Source organism: Lachnellula hyalina (assembly GCF_007821495.1).
Source record: "Lachnellula hyalina strain CBS 185.66 chromosome Unknown contig00042, whole genome shotgun sequence".
Taxonomy (NCBI): Eukaryota; Fungi; Ascomycota; class Leotiomycetes; order Helotiales; family Lachnaceae; genus Lachnellula; species Lachnellula hyalina.
The window spans coordinates 109,745-133,497 of record NW_022157156.1 but is presented as its reverse complement, the minus strand read 5'-3'; the positions used below and the strand labels follow the sequence as shown (position 1 = coordinate 133,497).

General features: G+C 47.0%; 4 protein-coding genes across 4 annotated transcripts; 2 read left to right on the top strand and 2 right to left on the bottom strand.

The window, feature by feature from the left end:
* Positions 1-447: 447 nt before the first annotated feature.
* On the bottom strand, positions 448-2,444 carry fnx2_1 (Vacuolar membrane amino acid uptake transporter; the record flags this gene model as incomplete). The annotated part of the gene is made up of 4 exons (XM_031148756.1): positions 448-1,634; positions 1,688-1,854; positions 1,910-2,010; positions 2,199-2,444. 4 exons carry the CDS (start codon positions 2,442-2,444, stop codon positions 448-450), a joined length of 1,701 nt encoding a protein of 566 aa, XP_031006551.1.
* A 580-nt stretch (positions 2,445-3,024) lies between these two features.
* On the bottom strand, positions 3,025-7,448 carry snf21 (Chromatin structure-remodeling complex subunit; the record flags this gene model as incomplete). Its single annotated transcript, XM_031148755.1, has 3 exons — positions 3,025-3,246; positions 3,297-7,277; positions 7,353-7,448. The coding sequence occupies 3 exons, from the start codon at positions 7,446-7,448 to the stop codon at positions 3,025-3,027; spliced, it is 4,299 nt and encodes a 1,432-aa protein (XP_031006550.1).
* A 1,190-nt stretch (positions 7,449-8,638) lies between these two features.
* LDAH (Lipid droplet-associated hydrolase) lies at positions 8,639-9,802 on the top strand (the record flags this gene model as incomplete). The annotated part of the gene is made up of 4 exons (XM_031148754.1): positions 8,639-9,333; positions 9,381-9,510; positions 9,560-9,689; positions 9,735-9,802. 4 exons carry the CDS (start codon positions 8,639-8,641, stop codon positions 9,800-9,802), a joined length of 1,023 nt encoding a protein of 340 aa, XP_031006553.1.
* Positions 9,803-17,682: 7,880 nt separating this feature from the next.
* Positions 17,683-22,952, top strand: INO80 (putative DNA helicase; the record flags this gene model as incomplete). The annotated part of the gene is made up of 4 exons (XM_031148753.1): positions 17,683-18,069; positions 18,146-18,412; positions 18,471-22,722; positions 22,783-22,952. 4 exons carry the CDS (start codon positions 17,683-17,685, stop codon positions 22,950-22,952), a joined length of 5,076 nt encoding a protein of 1,691 aa, XP_031006552.1.
* Positions 22,953-23,753: the final 801 nt, after the last annotated feature.

Below are 23,753 nucleotides of genomic sequence, written 5' to 3'. Positions count from 1 at the left end.
TATCACTTTTCTGCCGGTAGGAGTATCTAGACTATCTCTTTTTTATATCTGTGAAACATATAAAGCATGGCGTTGGAGGGGTATATGTATAAAGACGGTGTACGGGAGGGTGCAAACAAGCTTCACTGTATCCTAGACGACACGTAATGAAGCAAATCTTGATAGATGGTTTAGTAAGGGACGAATACAGATCAAGGTTTTGTATTCTGATAAATAGGACAAGCGCAAAGAGAAAAAAGTTTCTGAGGGAATAGTCACTTATATACAGTCGTGTGTAATACGTGCAACCTAACTCCATTCGGCCATACTGAGGTTGAGATGATACCATGACATGATTATGTTACCATGCCATGCCTTTTCAGCGCCTCATAATCCTCACGCGCAATGTTTACGGGGTGGCAGTCAAAGGTTGCTAGATAACCTCATTTAATTGGCGCTTGTCTCATTCTATCTACTCAACTTCTTCTCCCTGATATATAGCGAAGATACCAAAGCGCAGATGATGAAAGCAATCGAAATTCCAAATGCAGAATTTGTAGCCTTTTGATAACACTTTCTCACCAGGACCCGAATCTGTGGCTCTAGCTTCTTAATGTAGTCTAGATTCTGCCTCACATGGTCAACAATCTCATCTGCCTCCTTCCCACTTTTCAAGCTAGCTCTCAGACGTGTCCGGAGGCTCTGCTGCACCACTGTAGCAGCCAAGCTGACGCCTGTGACGCTGCCCAGGGAGCGGAAGAGATATGAGCAGGCAGTTGCAATGGCCTGATCTTTTGGATCCGCGTTCGCCAGAACACTGATCAGAGTGGCAACGACAACTGACCCGGCCCCGAAAGCAGTGATCCCCATCCCTGCGACCATAGCCCAGCCAGAAGTAAACAAAATCCCCGAGCAAAGAAACACTACCACGGACCCAGCAATGGATATCGCAAAAGAGCATACAGTGAGCCAGAAATAGTGACCAGTCTTCTGCATATAGAACCCAGCGAATAGAGAGCCGCTGACTGAACATATCATAGCTGGGACCAGACGTAGACCGGCTGATGTAGCGGACATACCTTCAACAGCCTGGAAATACAACGGAATGTAAAAGATCATGCCCATATGTGCACCGATCCCGAAGAAATTGCAGAGGTATGCGGGCAACAGGGAGCGTTCGAAAATGATATGCCCAGGTGCGAAGGGATGAGATGCCACCTTCATTTCGATGAAGATGAAAATCGCAAACAGCGGGATAGAGACGCAAGAACAGACTATGGCGACAGTATCAGACCAAGAGACGTTGCTGCCACGATCGAGACCGATGAGCAGGGAGAAGACTGCGAACACGAGACTAAAAGCGCCGAGGAAATCGACACGTTTAATCTTCTCGAGCCAGTGTGAGTGGTCTGTTCTGGGAAGATCGAGGACGAAGTAGACGGCTATTGTTGCGACGAAGCACATGGGGAATTGGCCTAGGAAAGCCCAGCGCCAGCCAATGGAATCTGCAAGGAAACCACCTAGAGGGGCACCGCCCGAAGCTCCGACGGCGTAGACAATGTTCATGTATCCTTGCCAAGAGCCTCGTTCTCTGAGGGGTACAATATCGCTAAATAGTATACTGACAACGGTAGTCACTCCACCACCACCAATTCCTGCGACCGTATTAGCCATGACTGTCCTCTAAGAATCAGCTGATTCAGCTCACCTGCAAAGGCCCTTGCTGCAACAAGTTCCCCTAAATTCCTTGCCAGACCACATAATAAACAGCCTGTACCAAAGACAATATACGCAAAAAGGAGCGCTGGCTTGCGTCCAAAAATGTCACTGAGTTTACCATATAGCGGCTGGAATCCAGTAAGTGTAAGAAAATATCTGTGACTCCATTAGCATCTTTGTTCCGATCAAGTAGGGGGCATGAGATACCTACGCAGTAGCAATCCAACTGGTATTGTTCAAGGCGTTCAAATCACTCCCCATGCGAGCGTAGCTGCTTACGACGAGTGTCTGATCTGCTGCGCTCAACAAGATCTATAGATAGTACTCTTATCAGCACTAATTCTCATTCGCAACATTTCCACAATACCGCGCTTGCGATATACATAAAAAGCGACATCGATTTACAATGTGTTAGGCGGGGCCTAACATTCAAAGCCGAAGATTATGAGTGCCAAATTTTGTGTCTGGCACATTATTACACGAGGAATTGGAGTTCTTACGCCAATAGAGACAGCCGGAAACAAAAGGTACATCTTCTGAGCGACTTTATGATTTCCCTCACCCCCATCTTCGACCTCCCCCCTTTCCTCGTCTCGATCATCCCCCTTTGAGCACGAGCTACTGCTATTGACATCCATCCCCGGGGTGATAGCATCGCCAAGCGAGGGCTCAATTGTTTCCGGAACGTCTTTGCTCAGGAGCGATGTCCTCTCGTCTGGTTCCGGGTTGCCGTTTGAGGGTGGCATGTTTGACGAGGATTGTCAATTGAGCTCGGCGTGGGGAGGTAAAGCCGTTACTGCGTTACTGCTATGTCAACACAGGTTTTGAAGAGGATGGTGATATATATTTTGGATTTTTGGGACGAGATAATTGGCAGCCCAAATTTAGCCTCTTTGCTGGAGGTACGGGGTCAGTAAAGACAATCGGCGTTAAAAAGGACGCTAGGTGAAATTGATAGAGTTGAGTAACGTCGAAAAGGGACTGACTAGTGGGGCGTATATCTTACTTTACCTAGGTAGTTCTTTGCAGATCTGTATAATGAAATGAAAGTCAATTCACAAAACTAGACTTCACATCTTACATCTTTCATTGCCTTCTATTAAAGGTACAATCTAAAGCAACACAAATTCCATCCTGCAAGTCAGCAAAGCTACGTTACAGCGAAAGATCCATTTTCTTCCCCTCGAAATATCCACCACCATGTATAAAACGCCGCAAGGCACAGAACCACGCCAGCAAAACCCAGAGGATATGGAAACCATCCTTCATACTCCATAGCAAACCAATCAATAAAAGTAAAAGTAACAAAGTTTAATCAAAAGGCCTTCAGTCATCATCGTCGCTCTGTATACCGCTGCTGCCACCATTGGCAATTTGGGAATTGTTGAAGGTCAGCTTCAACTTCCCACTCGAAGTCGAAGGCGGCATAGGAGTGCCAGCGCTGGTCGTAGGAGCCGTAGAACCGCCATTGCGGGAAGAAGAGTCGTCAAGATCACCAAGCTCGGGACGGTCATTCAGTTCGTCACGGATGCGAGATTCACAAGCATTCTGGAATCTGTTAGTATATACCTCTGCATTAGACATGTAAGTGAACTTACTTCAATTGCGACAGCATCAGTATATATCATGCTGCCATCGTCGTTGTACGTCTTCGCGTTAGTGCAAAGTAGCTGAATATCTCTCCTTAGGTCACTAAGACTTGAATACTCTTCTTTCTTGATCTTCTTCTCGATCATTTTCATCGAGATCGGAACTTTGATGAACTGATAATAGTCGGGGTAGTCTTTCTTGGAAGGTAATGCAACAAAAGGCCCAATTATAAGACGCCCACCTTCATCATCGTCCTCATCGTCATCAGACGCAGAATCGGATTCCAGCTTCATTAAAGCCTCGTAGACATTCTTGAGACTGCTCTGGAGCATGCCCCGGTGCTTTGCATCACCGTTTGATGATGCACCTTTGCCTCGACCCGGTGCAGGGCGCTTTCGTTTGGCTGGTGGTTCGTCATCGGGCTCCTCAGCCTTACGCTTGTCAACTTTTCCCATCTTGCGACCTCGTCCTTTCTTCGGTGTTGGCTCTACCTCCACTTCCACCTCCGGCTCTTCGGTGCCGCTTCGACTCCCGGCTGGTGAGCTTTCAATGGAACCAGGGATCTGGCCTGCTCGCTTGAGCCTGTTCTGCTCACGGCGGTCTTTTCGCGCCTGCTTCCGAGCTGCTGCTGCTTCGGGGCTATCTTCATCATCGTCAACAGCGTTGAGCCACTGTTCTTCCGTGAGGCCATCGTCGTACTTCACGCGAGTTCGCTCCCGAGCACCACGACCCTGGACTTCTTCCGGCTCATCGGAGATAGGGTTTCCATCGGACATGTAAATCTCAGGTAGCTCGCTCTCAGTCATGAGACGCGGCACATGCTTGCTTCCAGGAAGGGAGCCGTACGTGAGGTCCTTATTTCTCTCAGCATCCATCCTATCAAAAATTCCTTGCTCGTCAGGCCCGCGTGCTAAGATCTCGTTGAGTTCCAGGTCGTCCATTTCTTCCTGCTCCAGAGTCTCCGCAGCTTCAGCGGTTTCCAACATCACACGGAGCATGGCGTCACGATCCGTCTCTGAGGATTTGTTATCAAATCGACCGGCCTGAATAACCTTACCATCCATATCAAGCTTGTATTTAGCACGCTCCAAGATCTTCTCCTCAACTGAGTTTGAGCTTATCAAGCGCAAAATTCGAACTTCATTCTTCTGTCCGATACGATGTGCACGATCTTGAGCTTGCAAATCTTGATGAGGATTCCAATCTGAATCGTAAATGATGACAGTATCGGCAGTTTGTAAGTTCAGACCGAGACCACCAGCACGAGTAGAAAGTAAGAACATGAAATATGGCGAATTTGGCGCATTGAACTCGCGAAGGAGCTCGGACCGGTCATCAGACTTTGTTGTACCGTCTAATCGTAAGAACTGAATTCCTCTATAACGTAGGAAGTCCTCCATAATATCCATGATTGCTGTCATCTGGAAGAACATCAAAACCCTGTGACCAGTCTGCTGGTATTTAGGTAAGATACGGTCGAGGAGTTCAAATTTTCCAGAAGTTCGCCACAATAAATCGTTGCTGGTGTTTAAAGGGTTCATTTGATTCTCCACCTCATCAAAAACAAAGGGATGGTTGCACAGCTTTCGCAATTGCATGATCATGTTGCTGAGACCACGAGCGCCAGTCTTTCCACCTTTGCCATCACTGACAACCAGTTTGTTGTGCGTGACCATCTGCTTGTACAGACGAGATTGCAAGGCAGAGAACTTGCACTTGATGACCTTCTCCGTTTTGTCAGGCAAATCCTTCTCAACATCCTTCTTGAGACGACGGAGCAAAAATGGTCGTAAGACCTTGTGAAGACGGCGGATAACGAGAATTTGTTCTTCTTCAGTGAGCTCCATCTTATCTTGGCCACCAGTGTTTGCAAAAGGTGTGTTGAACCATTCGTCAAAAGATTTGACGGATTTGAAGATCGTTGGGAGAACGAAGTTAAGTAGCGCCCAAAGTTCCGGGAGATTGTTTTGCAGTGGGGTACCGGTAAGAATTAGACGGTAACGTGTGACATAGTACTGAGTCAAGGTGGCACTGAGTTTAGAAGACGAATTCTTCATTCGATGACCTTCATCAATAATCATGTGCACCCATTTGATCTTGCTGAGAACAGGTCTGTCCTTGATGATGTATTCGTAGGTTGTCAGAAGAACCTGGAAGTTACCATACCGAAGCTGCTGCTGTTGTTGCTTACGAGCTGTAGGAGGGCCTTTGTATACAACGCGAGAAATCGACGGCGCCCATTTTTCGAATTCCAGATTCCAGTTAGTCAGCGTACTCAAGGGTACAATGACCAAGAATGGTCCATTTTGCTTCTTCTTCTCAATGAGATAGGTAAGCAAACTGATCGTTTGAATGGTTTTCCCGAGACCCATCTCATCGGCAAGAATTCCATTGAGGTTATTGTTGTACAACGATATCATCCATTGAAGACCTTTCAATTGATATTCCTTCAATGTACCACCAACTAACATATTAGGTTGTGCATTGACCTCTTCTTTGATGCGATGCGCAACAGCATAGTAGTCGATCTTCCGGGTGTCTTGCTCTTCCTCCTCCTCATCATCTTCCGATTCGTCTTGGAAATCACCAGCATTATTGCCGTAATGCTCGGCGGCTTTTCGTTGTTGAGCTTTGACGGAGGCAGCGAGCTGTGACAAGAAACCGTCCGTTTGTCTAAGAAGATGCGTGATACGAGTATCCTTAGCCTGGTCTAGAAGTTTCAGGTAGGCCTCTTCATCGTTCGATTTCAAGGCTTGCAGACGTTGCTTGGCGGTACGCTCGATTCTCTTCTGCTCTTCTTTCTCGATATTCTGGTGCTGAGCTTGCATCATACGGCCAAGCTTCTGCATCTTCTGTCTTTGATTTGCAGCAGCTGTGTTGACCTCCCGAGCATGCGTAATAACAGTATGGAGATAATCCGAGTGTTTCTTCTTCTCCCGGCTCTCGCGAGCATCACGTTGTTGCTTCTCCAGTTTTTCGGTGATACGAGCCTCACGAAGCGACTGCTTCTTCATTCTTCGATATTGGCTGCGATTGGCAGTCATGGCAAGATTATCATATTGGATAATCTGGCGGCCAACTCTTAGACGCATATTTCGCTGTTTCTCGGCCAAACCGAGCATCTTCATCTCAATTAAAGCCTTCCGTTTCAAGGTATCTTCCGGGGTGAGATCATCGCGCCGGACATCGAGGTGGGCCATATTTGCTGGAAGGGATTTTAACTCTGCCAATCTTGCGCTCATACGATTGTAAATGATCATTTCGCGCTCTTGTCGGAGCTTCTCCACGTCAACGCCAGATGGCATGATGCTGGGTATCATCGGACGCAAATGACGCGTCTTGTGTGCGGAATAGCTAATCGTATCCGAGAGGTGATCATAAGGGGATTTGAATTTGGTATATTCATGATGCTTTGGTACAGCAACATCTTTCTCATTAGCAGATGGATCAGAACCGTTAGGCGTCGGCTTGTCAACACTTGATGCAGACGTTGAAAACCCTTGGTCGACAGCTGGAGAAGATTTCCTTTGTAGAGAGGCGAAAAGCTGCTGCTGAGTTGCTTGAGGAACACCAATATTCTTGGAAAGGCACTTGAAGGCGTATATTTGATTTTTCAAAATGCCCAGCTGCTCTGTCGAGAAGTATCCACTTCCAGCTGGAGCTGATCGCTGCACTCCACCTTTAGGCGTACCTGAAGCTACCGTAGCAGATATAGCAGAAGGGCCAAGTGATGTCGCGGCTGGAGTTTGCTTATTGATTGGTGTGGTATTATTCGACCCCGGAGCGGTACGTGTACCGTTCGCACCATTCGAAGGGGCGGTCGTGGCATTTTGTTGTTGTTGTTGGTTCAAAATTTGCTTCTGAGCATAGGCGGCGGCCCTCTGTTGTTGAAAGGTCTGCTGTTGTTTAAGGGTGAGGAGCATCTGGTGGGCCTTTTGAAATTCGGGGTCCTGTTCCGACACGCCTGACTCCTTCATCTGTTTGTACCTCTACTAGCCGTCAATAATAATCCGGGAACGGACGTGATATTGACAAGAGAGTAACACGCTATGGGAGAGACTTACAAGCAATACATCCTTGACACTCTGCGGCTGTGCTTGCGTCGCGTTCCCTGACTGACCAGTCTGCTGGACCGCCGGAGCAGTTTGAACTGAAGCCATGCTAGGAGGCGCAATGTTTGTTCAGTGCGATATCCCTTTATGTCTCTATTGAGATGGCGTTCAGCGCATATCAGGAAGCAGCCTTGCGCATGAGGTCCGACGTGTAAAAGGAAGCCGGTGGTGCAGAGAATATAGGGGCGCAGGCAACAGCGGCGATTGAGGGTGTCGGGAAGGGTTCAAGACCGAGCTTGTTGCGCAGTGGGAGGGGGGATCGCGTTGTTTCTGATGAAGATGCACAAGCTTGGCGCGTCCCGTGGAAGGACTTTGGAGATGTTGATGGGAGATGGAATGACTGAAGGATGGGATAGGGCAAGATTTTGCTTGTAGTCTGCCTGGGCGTGTATCAATGGCGCAGGCGGAGAGTTGCGGCAGCTGATAATGCCAAACGTGGTTGTGGAAGTCTGTAGACGAGGCTAAAAGGGGGGCCTTTTTCGTTGCGTCGCGAACGAGGTTGAGATTCAAAGTTGTGGTTTTGCAGAGCTGGGCTGACGAGCATGTTCTTCCCGGAACTGGCTGGTCCCACTGGCACACTGGCCATAGCCATATCTTAGTCATCCACGCTAACTAAGCGACTCCAATCAGCAATATATCCACGTGACCTTTCCTAGACTTTCAAGTACTTCAACAACTCTTGAGTGAAGATATATGGCAGAGTAGAAAAGCACATTATGATTCCTTCAAGTCAATAATCATGTGTTGACCTGAATCACAGCTGCAACACGGTATTCTTTACAGCGGAAACAGGCCGGTTTTGCAGGACTTACCTTGGTTGATACCTATCTTTAGATACCTTAGTTAATTATTAACTAACTGTATAGTTCTTTTAAAACGAATAGCGTTGTTATATCTACAATATAGATTGGTGAATACTAGGTTGACAGTTGCCATATTAGATGCAGTAGTTTCCTTATATTAGAGTTTGACAGCCTTGCCAATCCCTTTATTTCTCTTGAGAGCAGCGCATTTGCCGAACCTGGTCACCGGAGTGTCAATTATACCAACCAAGCTTTAAGCTTTCATCAACTTTCCTTCTTTCTCAGCAACTTTCGCAATTCTCTTGAACATACATATTCATTTCCCAGGAGACACAGGCGGCAAGCGGTCGGGCAGGAACATTCTGGAGTTAGAGTGACCTGAGGATCTCGGAGCGTTCCTTTCAAATTCTCTCACTTTCCGCTGACTTTGCTACGATGCCCCCTAAGTGGGACACTGCTTCCAGCTCTCAAATATCACTTTGTCCCAAATCTAACGATGAATCCGCCTCTTACCACCTTGTTTACATGATCACTGGAAATCCAGGTCTCATCGGGTATTACGACACATTTCTCAAGACTTTGCACAACCGACTTTCTGATTCCCTTCATTTTCCTCCAAAGTCTAACACATTTCACGTCTACGGCCAATCTCTAGCTGGCTTTGAGGATGACACCTGTTCTGAACCTATGCTAGAATCACCCTACGGCCTTGAATATCAGATTCAGAGATCTCAGAAAACTCTTGAAGGGTTGCGGATCGAGTCGGGCCCACACAAGGGTGAGCAATTCGACAGCATTTTCCTAATAGGCCACTCAGTCGGCTCTTACATCCTTCTTGAGATCATCCAACGCCTCAAAAAGAGCTCATCGCCTTTGAAAATAAAATCTGGAATTCTACTGTTCCCGACAGTCACTCATATTGCTCAAAGTCCTAGTGGGGTCAAGATCAGTACCTTGTTTCGGATTCCAGACTTCCCAAGAAGAGCAAGTATTGCTGCAAAAGGTCTGGTATGGTTGGCTCCAGAAGGAGTTCTGAAATGGCTCGTTGGTCTGGTGGCGAGAATGCCACCTGAAGCTGCAGAAGTTACCACAAGATTTTTGAAGAGCAAAATGGGTATTTGGCAGGCTCTGTAAGTATCTATCTTTACTGGAAGTGCAATGGCTAAATGTGATCAAGGCAATTGGCAAAGGAAGAGATGGACAACATCACAGAGGATCGGTGGGATGAGGATATCTGGGGGATCGAGCAAGAAGTCGCTGAAGTGAAAGATGAGAGACCCAAACTCATATTCTACTTCGGCGATAATGTCCGTCTATGCTCACTGGATCCCAGCCATAATTGCTGACAAATTACAGGACCACTGGGTTGCGAACCATACCCGCGATGCTCTGATCGCTGCAAGGGGACAGGCAGGGCCAGGAAACGAGTCATCGAAACCCATCATGCTAATTGACGAGAACGGAGTAGATCATGGTTTTTGCATCAGTAAGTCTTCCAAAACTTGTAGGACTATGATCCTGATTGTTCCAGGGCATAGCGAAAGCATTGCCGAGAAGGTCGAGGTCTGGATAGATGATATGATAGAGTCTCAAACATGATACTAAGTGAGTAGATGGCGGTTCATTTCTTGTAGATGTATATTGCTAGCTAGGAGCCTAACCTAGTATGTCATTGGCTGTTGTAATGTAAGGCTGTTTTAGTGGTAGTGGTAGACAAAAAGGCAACGTTTATACACAGCCTCAGCCGACAGTTCACCTCACGACCACATTCTGAGTTCTCATTACATTCCAATTCATATCACAAGTCAACTTCAGCCTACAAACATGCCGGTTTTCGACGAAGTGTCCTTCAATTACCAACTACTCCTTGCTCATTCTGGTACATATTAAATTTATAGTCCTCCAGGGCATTCATCCTCTTGAATTGAAGTCAATATTAAGTCAATATCATACCGACGACGTTGCGTCATAACCTACCCTTTGAATCTCTATCATATGCTTGGGGTGATCACAGGGGACAAGTCTGATGACATTTGCCTTCTCTTTAAGCCATCTCGAGCGCAAGGAAACCAACTCAAAGACGTTCAAGATAATATTTACTTGAAGGAACAACTTGGAAATATCCGTGGGATTCCAGCTTATACGATGAATACCACCTTGAGTCAAATTATCCGGAAAGCATCTGATGGCAGAGCCATTTAGCGACTATGTACTATGGAGATGCTGATCTCGAGCGTCGCACTGTCCCAGGTCACGGATTCAAAGGACACTATCTACGCCTTGTAGGTATTGGCAAGAGATACAAGACTAATGGCTGACCAAAAGAAGATCGGTTATGGCCAAGATCTCCGAGACATATGCAAAGACCTAATCGGCCATACCATTAAATTAGTCGGGAGTCTTGATATATTCTGCCGTTCTTGGGTACCTGTATGTTCTACACTGCCATCTTGAGTTGCTCAGAAATCTCGACACCCTTTCTCTACTTTAGATGACCAGCGCATCAATGATGACAAGATGGAAACTACGAATTCATCGGCGAATGTTACGTCAATGGAACCACAGCTGTCATGGATGGACATGCCGCTGATGAAGCTAGAGCCGGAAAATACGACGTTATGGAGTTCTTTCTCAAATGATGCTCTTTCAACTTGGACATTTGGCATTCAATTATTAAGAGATGTATCCAAAACATTACCCGCAAAGAAACACTCCAAAATAATGGACTACCACGTCCAAAACCCATACCTAAACTTCATATTTGGTTGTGCATAGGGCTAAAAATAACACCTAAGCTCTCAGAAGCAACAAAGTCGGCACTAGCCGGCTCCCTCTCCTCAGCACCCGGATTATCCTCCCGATTCATGCCACTATACCCCTTCGTCCCCTTCGGAAACTCAATATCCAGTTTTTTCTCATTTACCACTCAATTGTGCATCATGAATCTTAGCGCATTTACGAGTGAGCTGGTTTACTCATCGAGTCATAAATCTAGCTTACTCGTAACTCTGAGCTTAGCTTAGCTCTATGACTGAACTAGCTAGATTCATGAATGAATCGCGGAACACATGCTTTCCAGAAATATGCTTGCTCGGATGATTATATTTGTTATTTTCACTAGTCCTTCCCCAATCCCTATTCTTCTTCTCGTACCAAGTCGTTTATCACCGCTATCCTTAATTCCATCCATCCTTTCCATCATCCATAGCTAGTCTCACCTCCAACCTCTCCATCCACAAGAACCTATTTCTTTATAGCAAGACCAACAAACCTTACACCTTCCATCAATCTCTGTTTCAAAGTTGGAATGATATCCTCTCTCGCTTCATGCTATCGCACGCGCTTCTCTCTCGGGTTGCGAATCATATATACATATCTCATATTATCTGCGTAGCATGGGCCCGTGTGAGATATATATAGACAAGACAAGCTCGTGCGTGATATATGCTCTGCATTTTGTCGACGTGCAACAAAAATTGACAGTCCACTTGACGAGTCACATCTAATTGGCTCCGCGTAATTTTAGGGCCGGCAGTCAGTCTTCCATGTCGTTACAGTCTGCTTATTAAAGACATATTAAGGTTGTACCTAGGTACAGAGTACTACATACCTATCCTGTTGTATCCTGTACGCGAGATGGTCCTGCGGCTATGGGCCTGGCTTTGATCTGGCAAATCATAAAGTATAGGTTAGGCATGTGCAATGGTTCTATGGTTATAAGCCAACTTCTAATTATCCGATGCGTTGCAGGTTTGGAAGGCCAGCTTGTATTAGAGCAGCAGATCAGTTCACTTTATATTATGTTTCAAGTTGGGGTTATTTTTCAGCCGTTTTCGTTTTCGTCTCCAAATTATAGACCTCTTTCCCTAAAGAGAAACCGATTTCAAACGCTTTCAAAGTATTACATGCACTTCAAATATATAAGAGATAGCAGCACTTCATCTAGTCAGATACCAAGACACATCAAATAGAAGTTTTATAGTTTATTATGAGGATCACATGTAGCGAGCATTGCACCATATAATCCGAGAAGAGGCTCTAGAATGTCACCTCAAATATTAGTATATCCTATGGGCTATGGAAGGTCCCTATTCGCCTGGACGAAGAGAAATCCTACGTACATTGATGCGGAGTTCTAACAGCTAACCAATCAGAGAGCTGCTTCTAGGAAAACCATAGCGCAAAGCCGCGCGTATATCAACATGCCAAGACCTTTATATGCCGACTACAACTCATAGAGTCACAGTACAGATAGAGACCAAATAGGCAGGTGTCTGTCACTTAAGCTTCAAGAATATGTCGTGCATATTGAGGACGAAATAGGCAGGTACTTATACACCGACGGAGTATTTCTTCATTTTCGGATAGGGCTCTAGATCTACTGATCTCCAGACCAAAATGTGTTTTGCACGTTGAAGACGAAATAGGCAGTTGTGTTAGGCATGCGATTTGTTTTGTGTGGGACGGGGACGGGGTGCTAGATGTGTTTTGCATGTTGATCTTCTCTTTTAGCCGCGAAGTTCGAACACAATTCAAGATCTACCCCACGGGACCCATGTAAGCTTCGTGGCGTTGGCTATGCTAGTGTTTGACTGTTGAGATGGGGCTATTAGAAGGAAATGTAATATAAAAAGAGAAAGAATAGAGTAATGAAGGAGGGGGAAAGTTATGCAGGAGGTGATAGCTATTCAGTAAGGGCTAGTAGAAAGGATAAAGTAGGTCGGCAAGATTGAAGTTAAAGGGAGTAAATACATGCGAATTAAGGCATCATCTGCCTAAATGCTCCCCTGACTACCCTATTTTTGCCGTTGTCTGAGCTAATTGAACCAGTCCATTCTTGCCCATCGCGAATCTTGTCTTTTTCAAGTTTAAACCCCTAGTAAAGCGGTTAAGAGTGGGTAGTTTTACGGGACGCTTGGGCCTTGTGAAAACGTGGAACCTGTACCTGTGTGCTCGGACTATAGTATAAATACGTATTAACACCCGCGTGATGGCCCCTCCCTGAGCAAAGATAAGAAAGATAATAACAACGAATACGCGGAGGCTCATGTTGCCAAGTCTTGCTTTCTACGCCGCTCTACTGTAGAACCTCGGTTTCTTACTCACTCTGAAACTCTCCTCAATTATCTAACGCTAGCCGCAGAAACCTGGCTGAAGACAACCCTAAGAACGCCTACTAGACTAGCTTTCACGTAAAGAGTACTGTGGCCAAATCAATACACAAACACAATTGGTAAAAATCATTGTGAGAATCAAATTCCCTATTAAAAAAAAGGATCCTGGGAAAGGTGGATGGTTTAGCTATAATGTTTACAAGTGATTTATATCAATTTTATAGCGTTTCAACCGATGAAGTGCTAAAGAAACGCGCCACTCGTTTTGAAGTAACGTCGTAAAGGCAGCATGGCGCCCCAGGCTTGGCGCAATATAGAAGTAGCAGAAAGCACCGATATACATGCATCTTCAAGAAAGGTGATACCTCCGAAGACCCCAGTTATGAGAGCGTGAACCACCCCCACGAACTGTATATACCTGTAGATAGCAAATAGTATATTATCACCATGTCCCTCTCATGGACTTCAACGCCAGTTTCTGGACCATTGAACTATAGCTAGTCTATACTTCCATGCAGATATCCAGGAGAATTGACACCGCCCTTCGCTGGCATGGCACTAAATTACTCTCTTCCCGACAGTCTGATTGGCGTTCTATATGGGCCGGACCCTTTAGCCAACTTGGAAACGATCTCACTGGATATACCGTCCATTGGTAATTCCACCATCAAAGCGGCTCGCATAAACGAAACACTCATTCGACTTGCGCAACTTTACGAAAGTACGAATGGTACTGCGGATAAACATGCTATAGCGGATTTCCTGGGTGCGCCTACGTATAAAGTCGAAGACCTCTTTACGATCTTTGGCGGCAATGAAACATTTATGCAAAGCGTCCTTTGGAGTTCTCGCGAGGTCAAAGTAGCAACTGATTGGCATGTTCCCGGGGGAATCCTGGCCGTTATCATCATCTTCATTGCCATATCGTACATCACAACAGGACTGAGATTATGGTCACGCTGGAGATGGAATGCTGGAGGTGTGAGGCATGTTGACTACTGCATTGTTGCAGCGCTTGCCATCTCTACTATCATCACCGGTGACTTTGGAAATAGTAAGACTGGCCAATTGCTTCATTTTCTGGTAACACTTGGCTGACTCATACAGATGTGGTGCTTTTAAGTAACTCACACAAGCTCTTACTGTTATTAGCAAAAACTTAATATTCTATAGTGCATCAGGGGACCGGCTCAATCTGGAGAATGACTTTCGATGCTCTGACTTTAACCCAGGTCGTAAGTACAGATTTCCATACCCTTCTGATAGATGAAAAAGTGTATCCTAATCACCCATATCCAGCATGCCGAAATAGAGGTTGTTGTATACCATCTCGCGATTGCGTTGATCAAATTCTCCCTACTCCTTTTCTATAGCGAGATGACGCACCCCCAGTCCTGGCAGAGGAAGGTCGTCTACTTCGTAATGTTTCTCGTTGTAGCTTCGAACACCGCCGGCTTCTTTTTCCAGATCTTCAAATGCAGCCCCGTGGATTACTGGAACACATGGACACATTATACCTGTGTACCCTATCGAGCGAAATTCGTGTTCGGCGTGGGCATTGCCAATATCTGCACGGACTGTATGCTTTGGTAAGTTGTTTCCCCAACCCGATCTAGCTTGATGTTATACAGGCATTCTTCAAAACACTAGCGTTTTTGATTAACACTTTGGTGGTGGTAGGATTATGCCAGTCCCGACACTTTTCACTCTGCGACTACCATTGCGAGCTCGTATTCTTGGGCTTGCAATTGTATTCTCGAGCTCTATGTAAGGCGCCCCCCGCAGTTGCAAGTCTTGTGAATATGAATGGGATCTAACTTCTCTAAAGTGCCGTAATCTTTTCCGCCTTGCGAGTAAAGGCGATCTGGCTTGGACATGCGTCTGCGGTTGAAACAGGCAACCTAGCAGACTTCAGCACGTCGACCTATGCTCAGATCGAACTCCATGTTATGATCTGGGCCTACAATGTTCCCGCCATCCGTGCATTTTATATTGCCTGGAGGCAACACACGAGGCAGGTGGCAAGTAAATACTATAAAGATTCTGGTAGTGTGTCGCGGGGCATTGTTGAGACGAGCAAAACCGCGCCCGTTGAACAGACGGATGGTTTTGGAAGGAATGGCCATTTCCCGATGAACACGCTGGATGCTTAGTCGCAGTTGGGCGCCTCTGCCGCTAAAAATGATGCAGTTGCAGAGGATAATTCTACGAAAGGTTATTGGAAGCAACAAGGCGTGGAACGCATTTTCAATTCTTATGCTTTACTATCGGGTAATAAAGAGAGCTCATAGTGCTTGCCAAGAATACAGAGGCATCTTTCCTAGCATGAATTATATATGGCCACATTCGTTCAGCACTGCCTATAATGTGCAATGTAGAATTGATGCGGACCCTGAGCTGATTTGAACTTGGGAGAGGTCTTGTTTGCCTTGTTGACCGTCATGTATTGATTCTCCTTTCTAAATTTTCATAGTCCATATCGTTCAAGTTGCTTCCACTCTCACTCGGTAGGACATGCTCGTGGAAAACTCGGGTCTGTTTGGTATGCGTGTGAGTATGCTGTTTACGGTATCAGCAAGAGCCAGCTTTGAAAATAGAGACGTGGAAAGGGTACCTAGGATGTTTGGAAAGAATAGCTTGCTGTAATAGCCAGTTCCGTTCCTTTGCTCGTTTCGCTCACCATCAGGGGAAGCGAGTGTCGCGTGCAAGCAAGCGGCGAGTGTCGCATGTTCAATGTGCACCAAAAATCAGTTGGATTTATGCCTACAATTGTAACATCAGGCATAGTAGAAGATGAGTGAAGTGAGGAGAGTATTTTCTTATTTGGCAGACACAGCTACTTAGCTAGCCTAGCGCTCTGCTCTCGACCGAGCTCTCAACCGAGCTGACGGATGCGCTAGTGATCAACATGTTGATCCATCCCGGCGGAGACTCCGGTCCGGCGAGTGAGTGACCCTAGCTAAGAACTATCGCACCCATTCAAGGGGCTTGGATGCTAGCTAGAGGTGGAAAGGAAAGAAGCACGTAATGTGACGAAGATGCAGTTAGAAAGACAAAGTTGTAGGTTAGATCTAGGAGGCTATAGGTACCTAAAGTACGGTGGAGCTAACCTTACTGCGGACAAAAACACTTCATCTAAAAGAGTGAAGAAGGCTAAAAATCTTCATTTTTGTGCAAGCAAATGAATATCAAACGTAGTAGGCATCTTATTTTCTTTCACTATCCAGGCGAAGGTTGAGGCCATGTAAATGCGTGAGTTAGTATGGCAGGTAGGTAGGAGGCAGGTATGGTATGAAGGCAGTAACGTTCAATTTACGGGACCCTGTACTGGGAGGGAAGATGTATCACTTTATTGTAGTCTTCCGAAGCTATCTTGGGCACTTTCTTTTTGTTTGATAGATGAGCATGCTCAAAACGACCGAGTTAAAAGTTCAGAGTCGATGAGACGAGACTGTACCGGATCTGGAAGAGTCGCGCTTGTCCGAAAGTGGAAAGGGCGATGAACAAGACAAGACAAGCAAGTCAAACCCCAACACTCCTTCGAGATTCGACTGCGAAGAACAAAGTCCGGCCACACCACAAGAACGGCAGACGCCAGGATACCCACCCGGAGGAAGGGCTTAACCTACGTAGAGGAGATGAATAGAAAACGAATAGAAAAAAATCCCATGGCCATGTACAGGATATGCTTCATCAGCGGCGCCATATGCAGGGGCAGTCTTCTATGCCAATAATTAGAAGCCGTCGCGTGCATCATCACAGCTTCAAAGAAATGGGCTCGACGGGGCTTCGGCAACAAGGCTGCTGCTGCTGGGTTGGGGCTTCTCCCACTCAACTCTCCCTATGATTACATTACCAGCGCGTTAATTAGTATCATCCCCTTCTTCACTCTTCCCCTTCCCTCCCTTCCCTTCCCTTCCCTTCCCACCCATCGCAATATTATACTGCATTGCTGCATCCATAGATCCTAGATCCTAGCTCCTCCATCCACCACATCGTCGCTAGGTTTAGTCGCGAACAGCCAGAGGGGAAAATATCTCCAACCCAGCCCAGCATAACCTTAAGGCCAGAACAGCCCTCTCCGCCCCATACGACAATAAAACAATCTTCCGTCCCTCGCTCCCTCCCATCATCCCGATCCCCCATTCCATTCCATTCCATTTCCACTCGGCCGCCCCACGATCCATCATCCAGACAATCATTCTTTACAACACCACGCCAGATTATATTAGCTGGCCGTTGTCATAGTAAGCCAGAGTTCGCCTGGGCTCCTCCACTCTCTGTCCGGCAAATCCCCCCATTGCACCTTCTATGGAGCGGTGATTCCGGGCAATTAGTCGTCCTGTGAGTGAGTGCAAGGTGGGAATGTATCAACGACCTCAAGAGGAGGATGACGGGGGGCTACGACGCGCGAGTAGCTCAAACACTCGACCCTACAACATTTCTCCTACGCAATCAGACTTTCGCGCCCCATATTCACCCACGAATGGAACTCCATCGAGGTCCCAATTCAACACTCCCTACCATCCTCCGACTCCAACTGCTGCTCCGCTGTCTATGACATCCCCTCACATTCCTGGTCATCCAACTTCGCCGATGACTTTGGCAGCCCCTTTATCATATCACAGTGATTATCAGCCGCCGCCACGCGACAAACCGGTCAGCAATTATTACGATCCAACCTCCGACTCGAGCGAGAGAAAGGCGACAGAAAGTACGGGATGGAGTGAAGGGCAGACCCAGACACCACAGGTAAGGCGATAATCGGCAGAGCTAATCGGTGCCCCGTTCGTTCTATTCAATTGCTAAATTGCTAACACATCATCAGAGTCGAGAACCTTACCCGTATCCAACAACTTCTGTCGAGCCACCGAAATACCCCAGCCATCAAAACGGTGCCTTCACTTCACCCATTACCTCCAACTTTCCACCGCGATCACCCATCTCACACTCTCACCCTCAAGCTCGCACAATATCGCAGTCACCAAGACTGGCACCGATGGCTTCGCCAGTCGTGCGACATAATGGCGTTTCTTTGGGAGCAACAGTCAAAAATGAAGCTCAAGTCAAAGCAGACCCCCTACCTCCCGTAACCGTACGTTGCCAACTTGCCTTCAAATTCAAATATTGTCAGTAATTAATACGTCCATCAGACACCCAGCAGACCAGCAGACCCGATGGCATTTTCTAGTATTCTCTCGAGCGCAGATCCTCCCCCGAAACCAAAACCGACTCCAGTTGTTGCGAAACCCCGGAAAGCCTCGAAAAATTCGCTTCCTCCACCCCCAGTCGCCGCCACAATGTCAAGGGATAGCTCTTCACACTCATCTCTCGCACCGACGCCAGCCCCAACATTATCACGAGTACCTGCGAAGCGCAAGGCTAACGGGGAGTCCAAGAAGAGCCCTCCAAAGCCTAAGCAATTGTCTAAAGAACAAGAAAAAGAAGTACAGGCTCAGATGGCGAAGCTAGACGCTGAACAAATTCATACCGACATGCCCGATTTTGAAGAGGACAAGAAGGTCTACAAGGCTTTATGCACCAAACGCTTGCTAAAAGCCGAATCTTTAGAAGTAGTCAAGACGAAACGACGCCGTACGCATTACACCGAGAAGATGGCCACCATGCTGGGTAGACATGCGGATATGGGGGAACAGCGGTACAGAGATATCTACGCTGACGATGCTGTTACTGCTGTGCAAGAAAAAGAGGTCCAGGCCGAGAAGGAACGGAAGAAGGACATGCAGAGAAAGCGTCGCCGCGAAAAGACTGTTGCTATGAACATTGAGCAGAAAGACGCGCTCCTGGCCAAAGCACAAGAAGCCAACGACGAAACCGAGAAGCAGAAACTCCTCAAAGAGGCGCAGAGGGCAGAAAAGAAGGCTCAACAGACGAAGCTCATTCTCGCACGAGGAGATAAGGGTCCAGAGATCAAAGCTGTATCACCTCTGGAGCCGAATCTTTCTGGTGGTATGATGTCTACTTTCACGGCAGTCGACCCGGATCCAGCACCGAAGCAGAAAAGCAAGCGTGGTGGTGCTCGGTTACGAAAGTCGAAAGAGCAGAAACAGGCGGAGAAAGATTCGGCAGAAGCTGCTCAAGCTGCCATCGATGCTGGAGAAGACCCTCCCCCACCACCCCCTATTAAGGAAGAGGCTCCGAAAATTAGACTCAAGTTGTCTAAAGAGACTAAAGAAGCTCGAGAGGAGTCCCCCGCAACCTTCGAGCCGTATGTCTCCAAGGGTTACAATCAGATATATGATCAAATCTGGCGTGATCTCGCTCGAAAGGATATTAGCAGAGTCTATAAGCTCGCCGGGGAATCTTACGCGACCAAAACTTCCAATCTTAAAAAGACTGCCATTCTCGCCTCGAAAGAAGCCAAACGATGGCAACTCAAAACGAACAAGGGTACGAAGGATCTTCAGGCCAGAGCGAAGCGTGTTATGCGTGAGATGATGACTTTCTGGAAGCGGAATGAGCGAGAAGAACGGGACTTGCGGAGAGCGGCAGAGAAGGCAGAGATTGAGAATGCCAAGAAGGCCGAAGCTGATCGAGAAGCTAATAGACAGAAGAGGAAACTCAACTTCTTGATCTCTCAAACCGAGCTTTACTCACATTTCATCGGCAAGAAGGTCAAGACTCGCGAGGTTGAGAGATCGACCGATCATCCCGACGAAGCTGTTTCAGAAGCAAAAGCTACAGAAGATTCAGGTGCTTCGATGATTGACGTCTCGGAGCACAGCACTGCTCCTGCAAAGGTCACTAACTTCGAGGATCTGGACTTCGATGCTGATGATGAATCGGTTCTCAAAGCGGCCGCTATGGCTAATGCTCAGAATGCCGTCCAGGAAGCTCAGAACAAAGCCCGGGCGTTCAACCAACAAGACGGTGCGCCGGCAATGGACGAGGAAGGCGAAATGAACTTCCAAAATCCTGCGGGAATTGACGACGTTGATCTCGAGCAACCAAAGATGCTCCAAGCTCAGCTTAAAGAGTACCAACTCAAGGGTCTCAACTGGCTGGTCAATCTCTACGAACACGGTATCAATGGTATCTTGGCCGATGAGATGGGTCTCGGCAAGACTGTTCAGTCTATTTCGGTCATGGCATACCTTGCCGAGAAGCACGGGATTTGGGGACCCTTCCTCGTTGTTGCGCCGGCTTCGACGCTCCACAATTGGCAGCAGGAAATTACCAAGTTCGTGCCAACTTTGAAGGTCTTGCCTTATTGGGGTACAGCTGCAGACCGAAAGGTTCTTCGAAAGTTTTGGGATCGGAAGCATATCACCTACACCCAAGATGCGCCATTCCACGTTCTAATTACATCTTATCAGCTCGTCGTCTCGGATGTTGCCTACTTCCAGAAGATGAAATGGCAGTACATGATTCTAGACGAGGCCCAGGCTATAAAGAGCTCGCAGAGCTCAAGATGGAAAAGTCTTCTCGGATTTCACTGCCGCAATCGTTTGCTACTTACTGGTACTCCTATCCAGAACAACATGCAGGAGCTGTGGGCCTTGTTGCATTTCATCATGCCTTCCCTGTTCGATTCTCATGACGAATTCAGCGAGTGGTTCTCCAAGGACATCGAAAGCCACGCTCAGAGTAACACTAAACTCAACGAGGGTCAGCTCAAGCGGTTGCATCAAATCTTGCAGCCTTTCATGCTTCGTCGTGTTAAGAAGCATGTCCAGAAAGAGTTGGGTGACAAGATTGAGCTCGATATATTCTGCGATCTCACATATCGCCAACGCGCTTACTACCGCAATCTCCGCAACCAAATCAGTATCATGGATCTCATTGAGAAAGCAACACTGGGTGATGACAATGATACTGGGACTCTGATGAACTTGGTGATGCAATTCCGAAAGGTTTGCAACCACCCCGATCTCTTCGAACGAGCAGAGACAAGTTCACCTTTCTCATTTGGCCATTATGCTGAGACGGCGTCATTTATGCGTGAGGGTCCGAGCATCAATGTTGCCTATTCAACCCGCAACCTAATCGAGTATGAACTCCCGAAGTTGATCTGGCGTGAAGGTGGCAGACTCAGTCAAGCTGGACGAGACAATGAGAAAGCTGGTTTCAGGGGCAAGTATTTGGATCAGCTGATGAATATCTGGAAGCCAGAAAACATATTTGAAAACACAAAGGACAACGAAGCATTCTCATGGCTGAGATTTTCCGATACTTCCATTAACGAGCTCTCAACGGCTTCTCGCAAGGATGTCTTTGGTCGCGCTGTGGATCTTGCCCAGAAACCTCGCCGCCTTGGTGCATTGAGCATTGTGTATGACGAAGAGGAAGAAAAGACTTTCACTCCAGCTCAAGCCATGCTTCGAGTTGTCGATCGTCAGGATCGTAAGCCGCTTGCAGAAGTCACCAACGAAGGATATCTCAACAAGCTCTTTAACGTGGCCAAGGATGTTTGGGCCGATTCTGGTCTTAGTAGGATGGAACAATGCGGTCGCCCAAAAGCATCCGCCCCGCCTATCGATGTCTTCTGCGCTAGTCGTGGAGCAATCATTGAGAAGGAAAACATCATGTTCAATGTGCCCATCCGAAGAGCCCTCTATGGTCCGTCGCCCGTGGAGGAGAAGGCCTTAATTACATCCAAGGTTCCTTCTTCATTCTACCCACCTACCAAGATGCTCCCGGCACCAACATCAGAGAAACAGCGCTTCACAAACATCAGCGTTCCTTCAATGCGTCGCTTTGTCACTGATTCTGGCAAGCTCGCCAAGCTTGACGAGCTGTTATTCAAGCTCAAGGAAGGTGGCCATCGGGTGCTGCTATATTTCCAAATGACACGTATGATCGACTTGATGGAAGAGTATCTTACGTACCGGAATTATAAGTTTCTTCGTCTTGATGGTTCTACCAAGCTTGAAGACAGAAGAGATACAGTCCACGACTTCCAGACCAGACCTGAAATCTTTATTTTCTTGCTCAGTACTAGAGCGGGTGGCCTGGGAATCAACTTGACAAGTGCAGACACTGTCATCTTCTACGACTCCGATTGGAATCCGACTATCGATTCTCAGGCTATGGACAGAGCCCATCGTCTGGGACAGACCAAACAAGTCACTGTGTACCGTATGATCACCCGTGGTACAATCGAAGAACGTATCAGGAATCGTGCTCTGCAGAAAGAAGAAGTGCAAAAGGTTGTCATGACTGGTGGCAGTGGAGGTGGTGTTGATTTCAACACCAGGAGCAAGGAGAATCGTACCAAGGATATTGCCATGTGGCTTGTGGATGACGAAGAAGCTGCCGAGATCGAACGTAAGGAAGCTGAAATAGCTGCCCAGGAGGCGAAAGAACAACCGACTGGCAAAAAGGCAAAGGGCAAGAAGCGAAAGATCGAGGCCAGTGGGAGCTTGGAGGACTTGTATCATGAAGGTAAGCTTCTTCCTGCCTGGATACTCGTTTGAAAGGATTAAAAAACTAATTATGTCTTAGGCGAGGGGCACTTTGACGATGGAAGTAATAGACCATCTGGAGCCGCAACCCCGGTCCCAGGAGAAGCTTTAGGCCCGAAGGGAAAGAAGCCTCGAAAGTCCGGCGGGAAGAAGGCTAAAACGGCGAAACAAAGACTTGCCATGGCTGATGGGGATGTTGATATGGGCTAATGCTCATTCCTTATGTGGAGGTGGGACTTTTTGATTTTCAAAGGTGTTCAGGGTCAGGGTCAGGGCGCAAAAGCACATTTCTGGACTTGTCTCACAGGGATCGAAAGTAAGAATAAAATCTAGAGATTTACGGGCAAACACACATTGGACTTTGTATTATACAATAGGGATTGGTTTTGCTTGCTGACGGAACAGGCCCGTGTTACTATAGGGTCGAGCTGGGAGCTGATTGCAAAAGTCGGGGCGTTCTATCAAATGCAGCTACAGGTCAGATACAGGACAAGCGCAGAGTCATATAATTCAATGATTCTTGTACAATTATTGTATGAGTGAGGCCCGAGTGATGCTGATGCTAATTCCCATATTATGTCTTACCTTGGGCTTTAAGGGTCTGCTGACACTGACACTTGCAGAGCCTTGGCTCCTTATGCTCCATTGACAGACAGACATACTTGTACTCTATTAGCCCATGAGAGATAATAAGCCACGCTTATCCAAATACAATGTCTCGGTGAAGTGAAATGAAGTTATCACGATCCCCTTGGCTTCGGTGAGCTTTCGCTCCATAGTTCGACAGGGGTTCATCCCACCGTCTCAAGTCCCCCCCACCAGGTTTGACTCGACTTCAAAAAGCTTCTTGATAAACAAAGCTCAATCTCCACACCCTGCTTGCTTCAACCTTATCTCTCCTTACTTCACATTACCAATACCCTAACCCATATTCTATCATTCCACATAACTCAGCACCTTCCTTGATATCACTCACTATCCTCATAACTCAGCGCCTTCCTTGATATCACT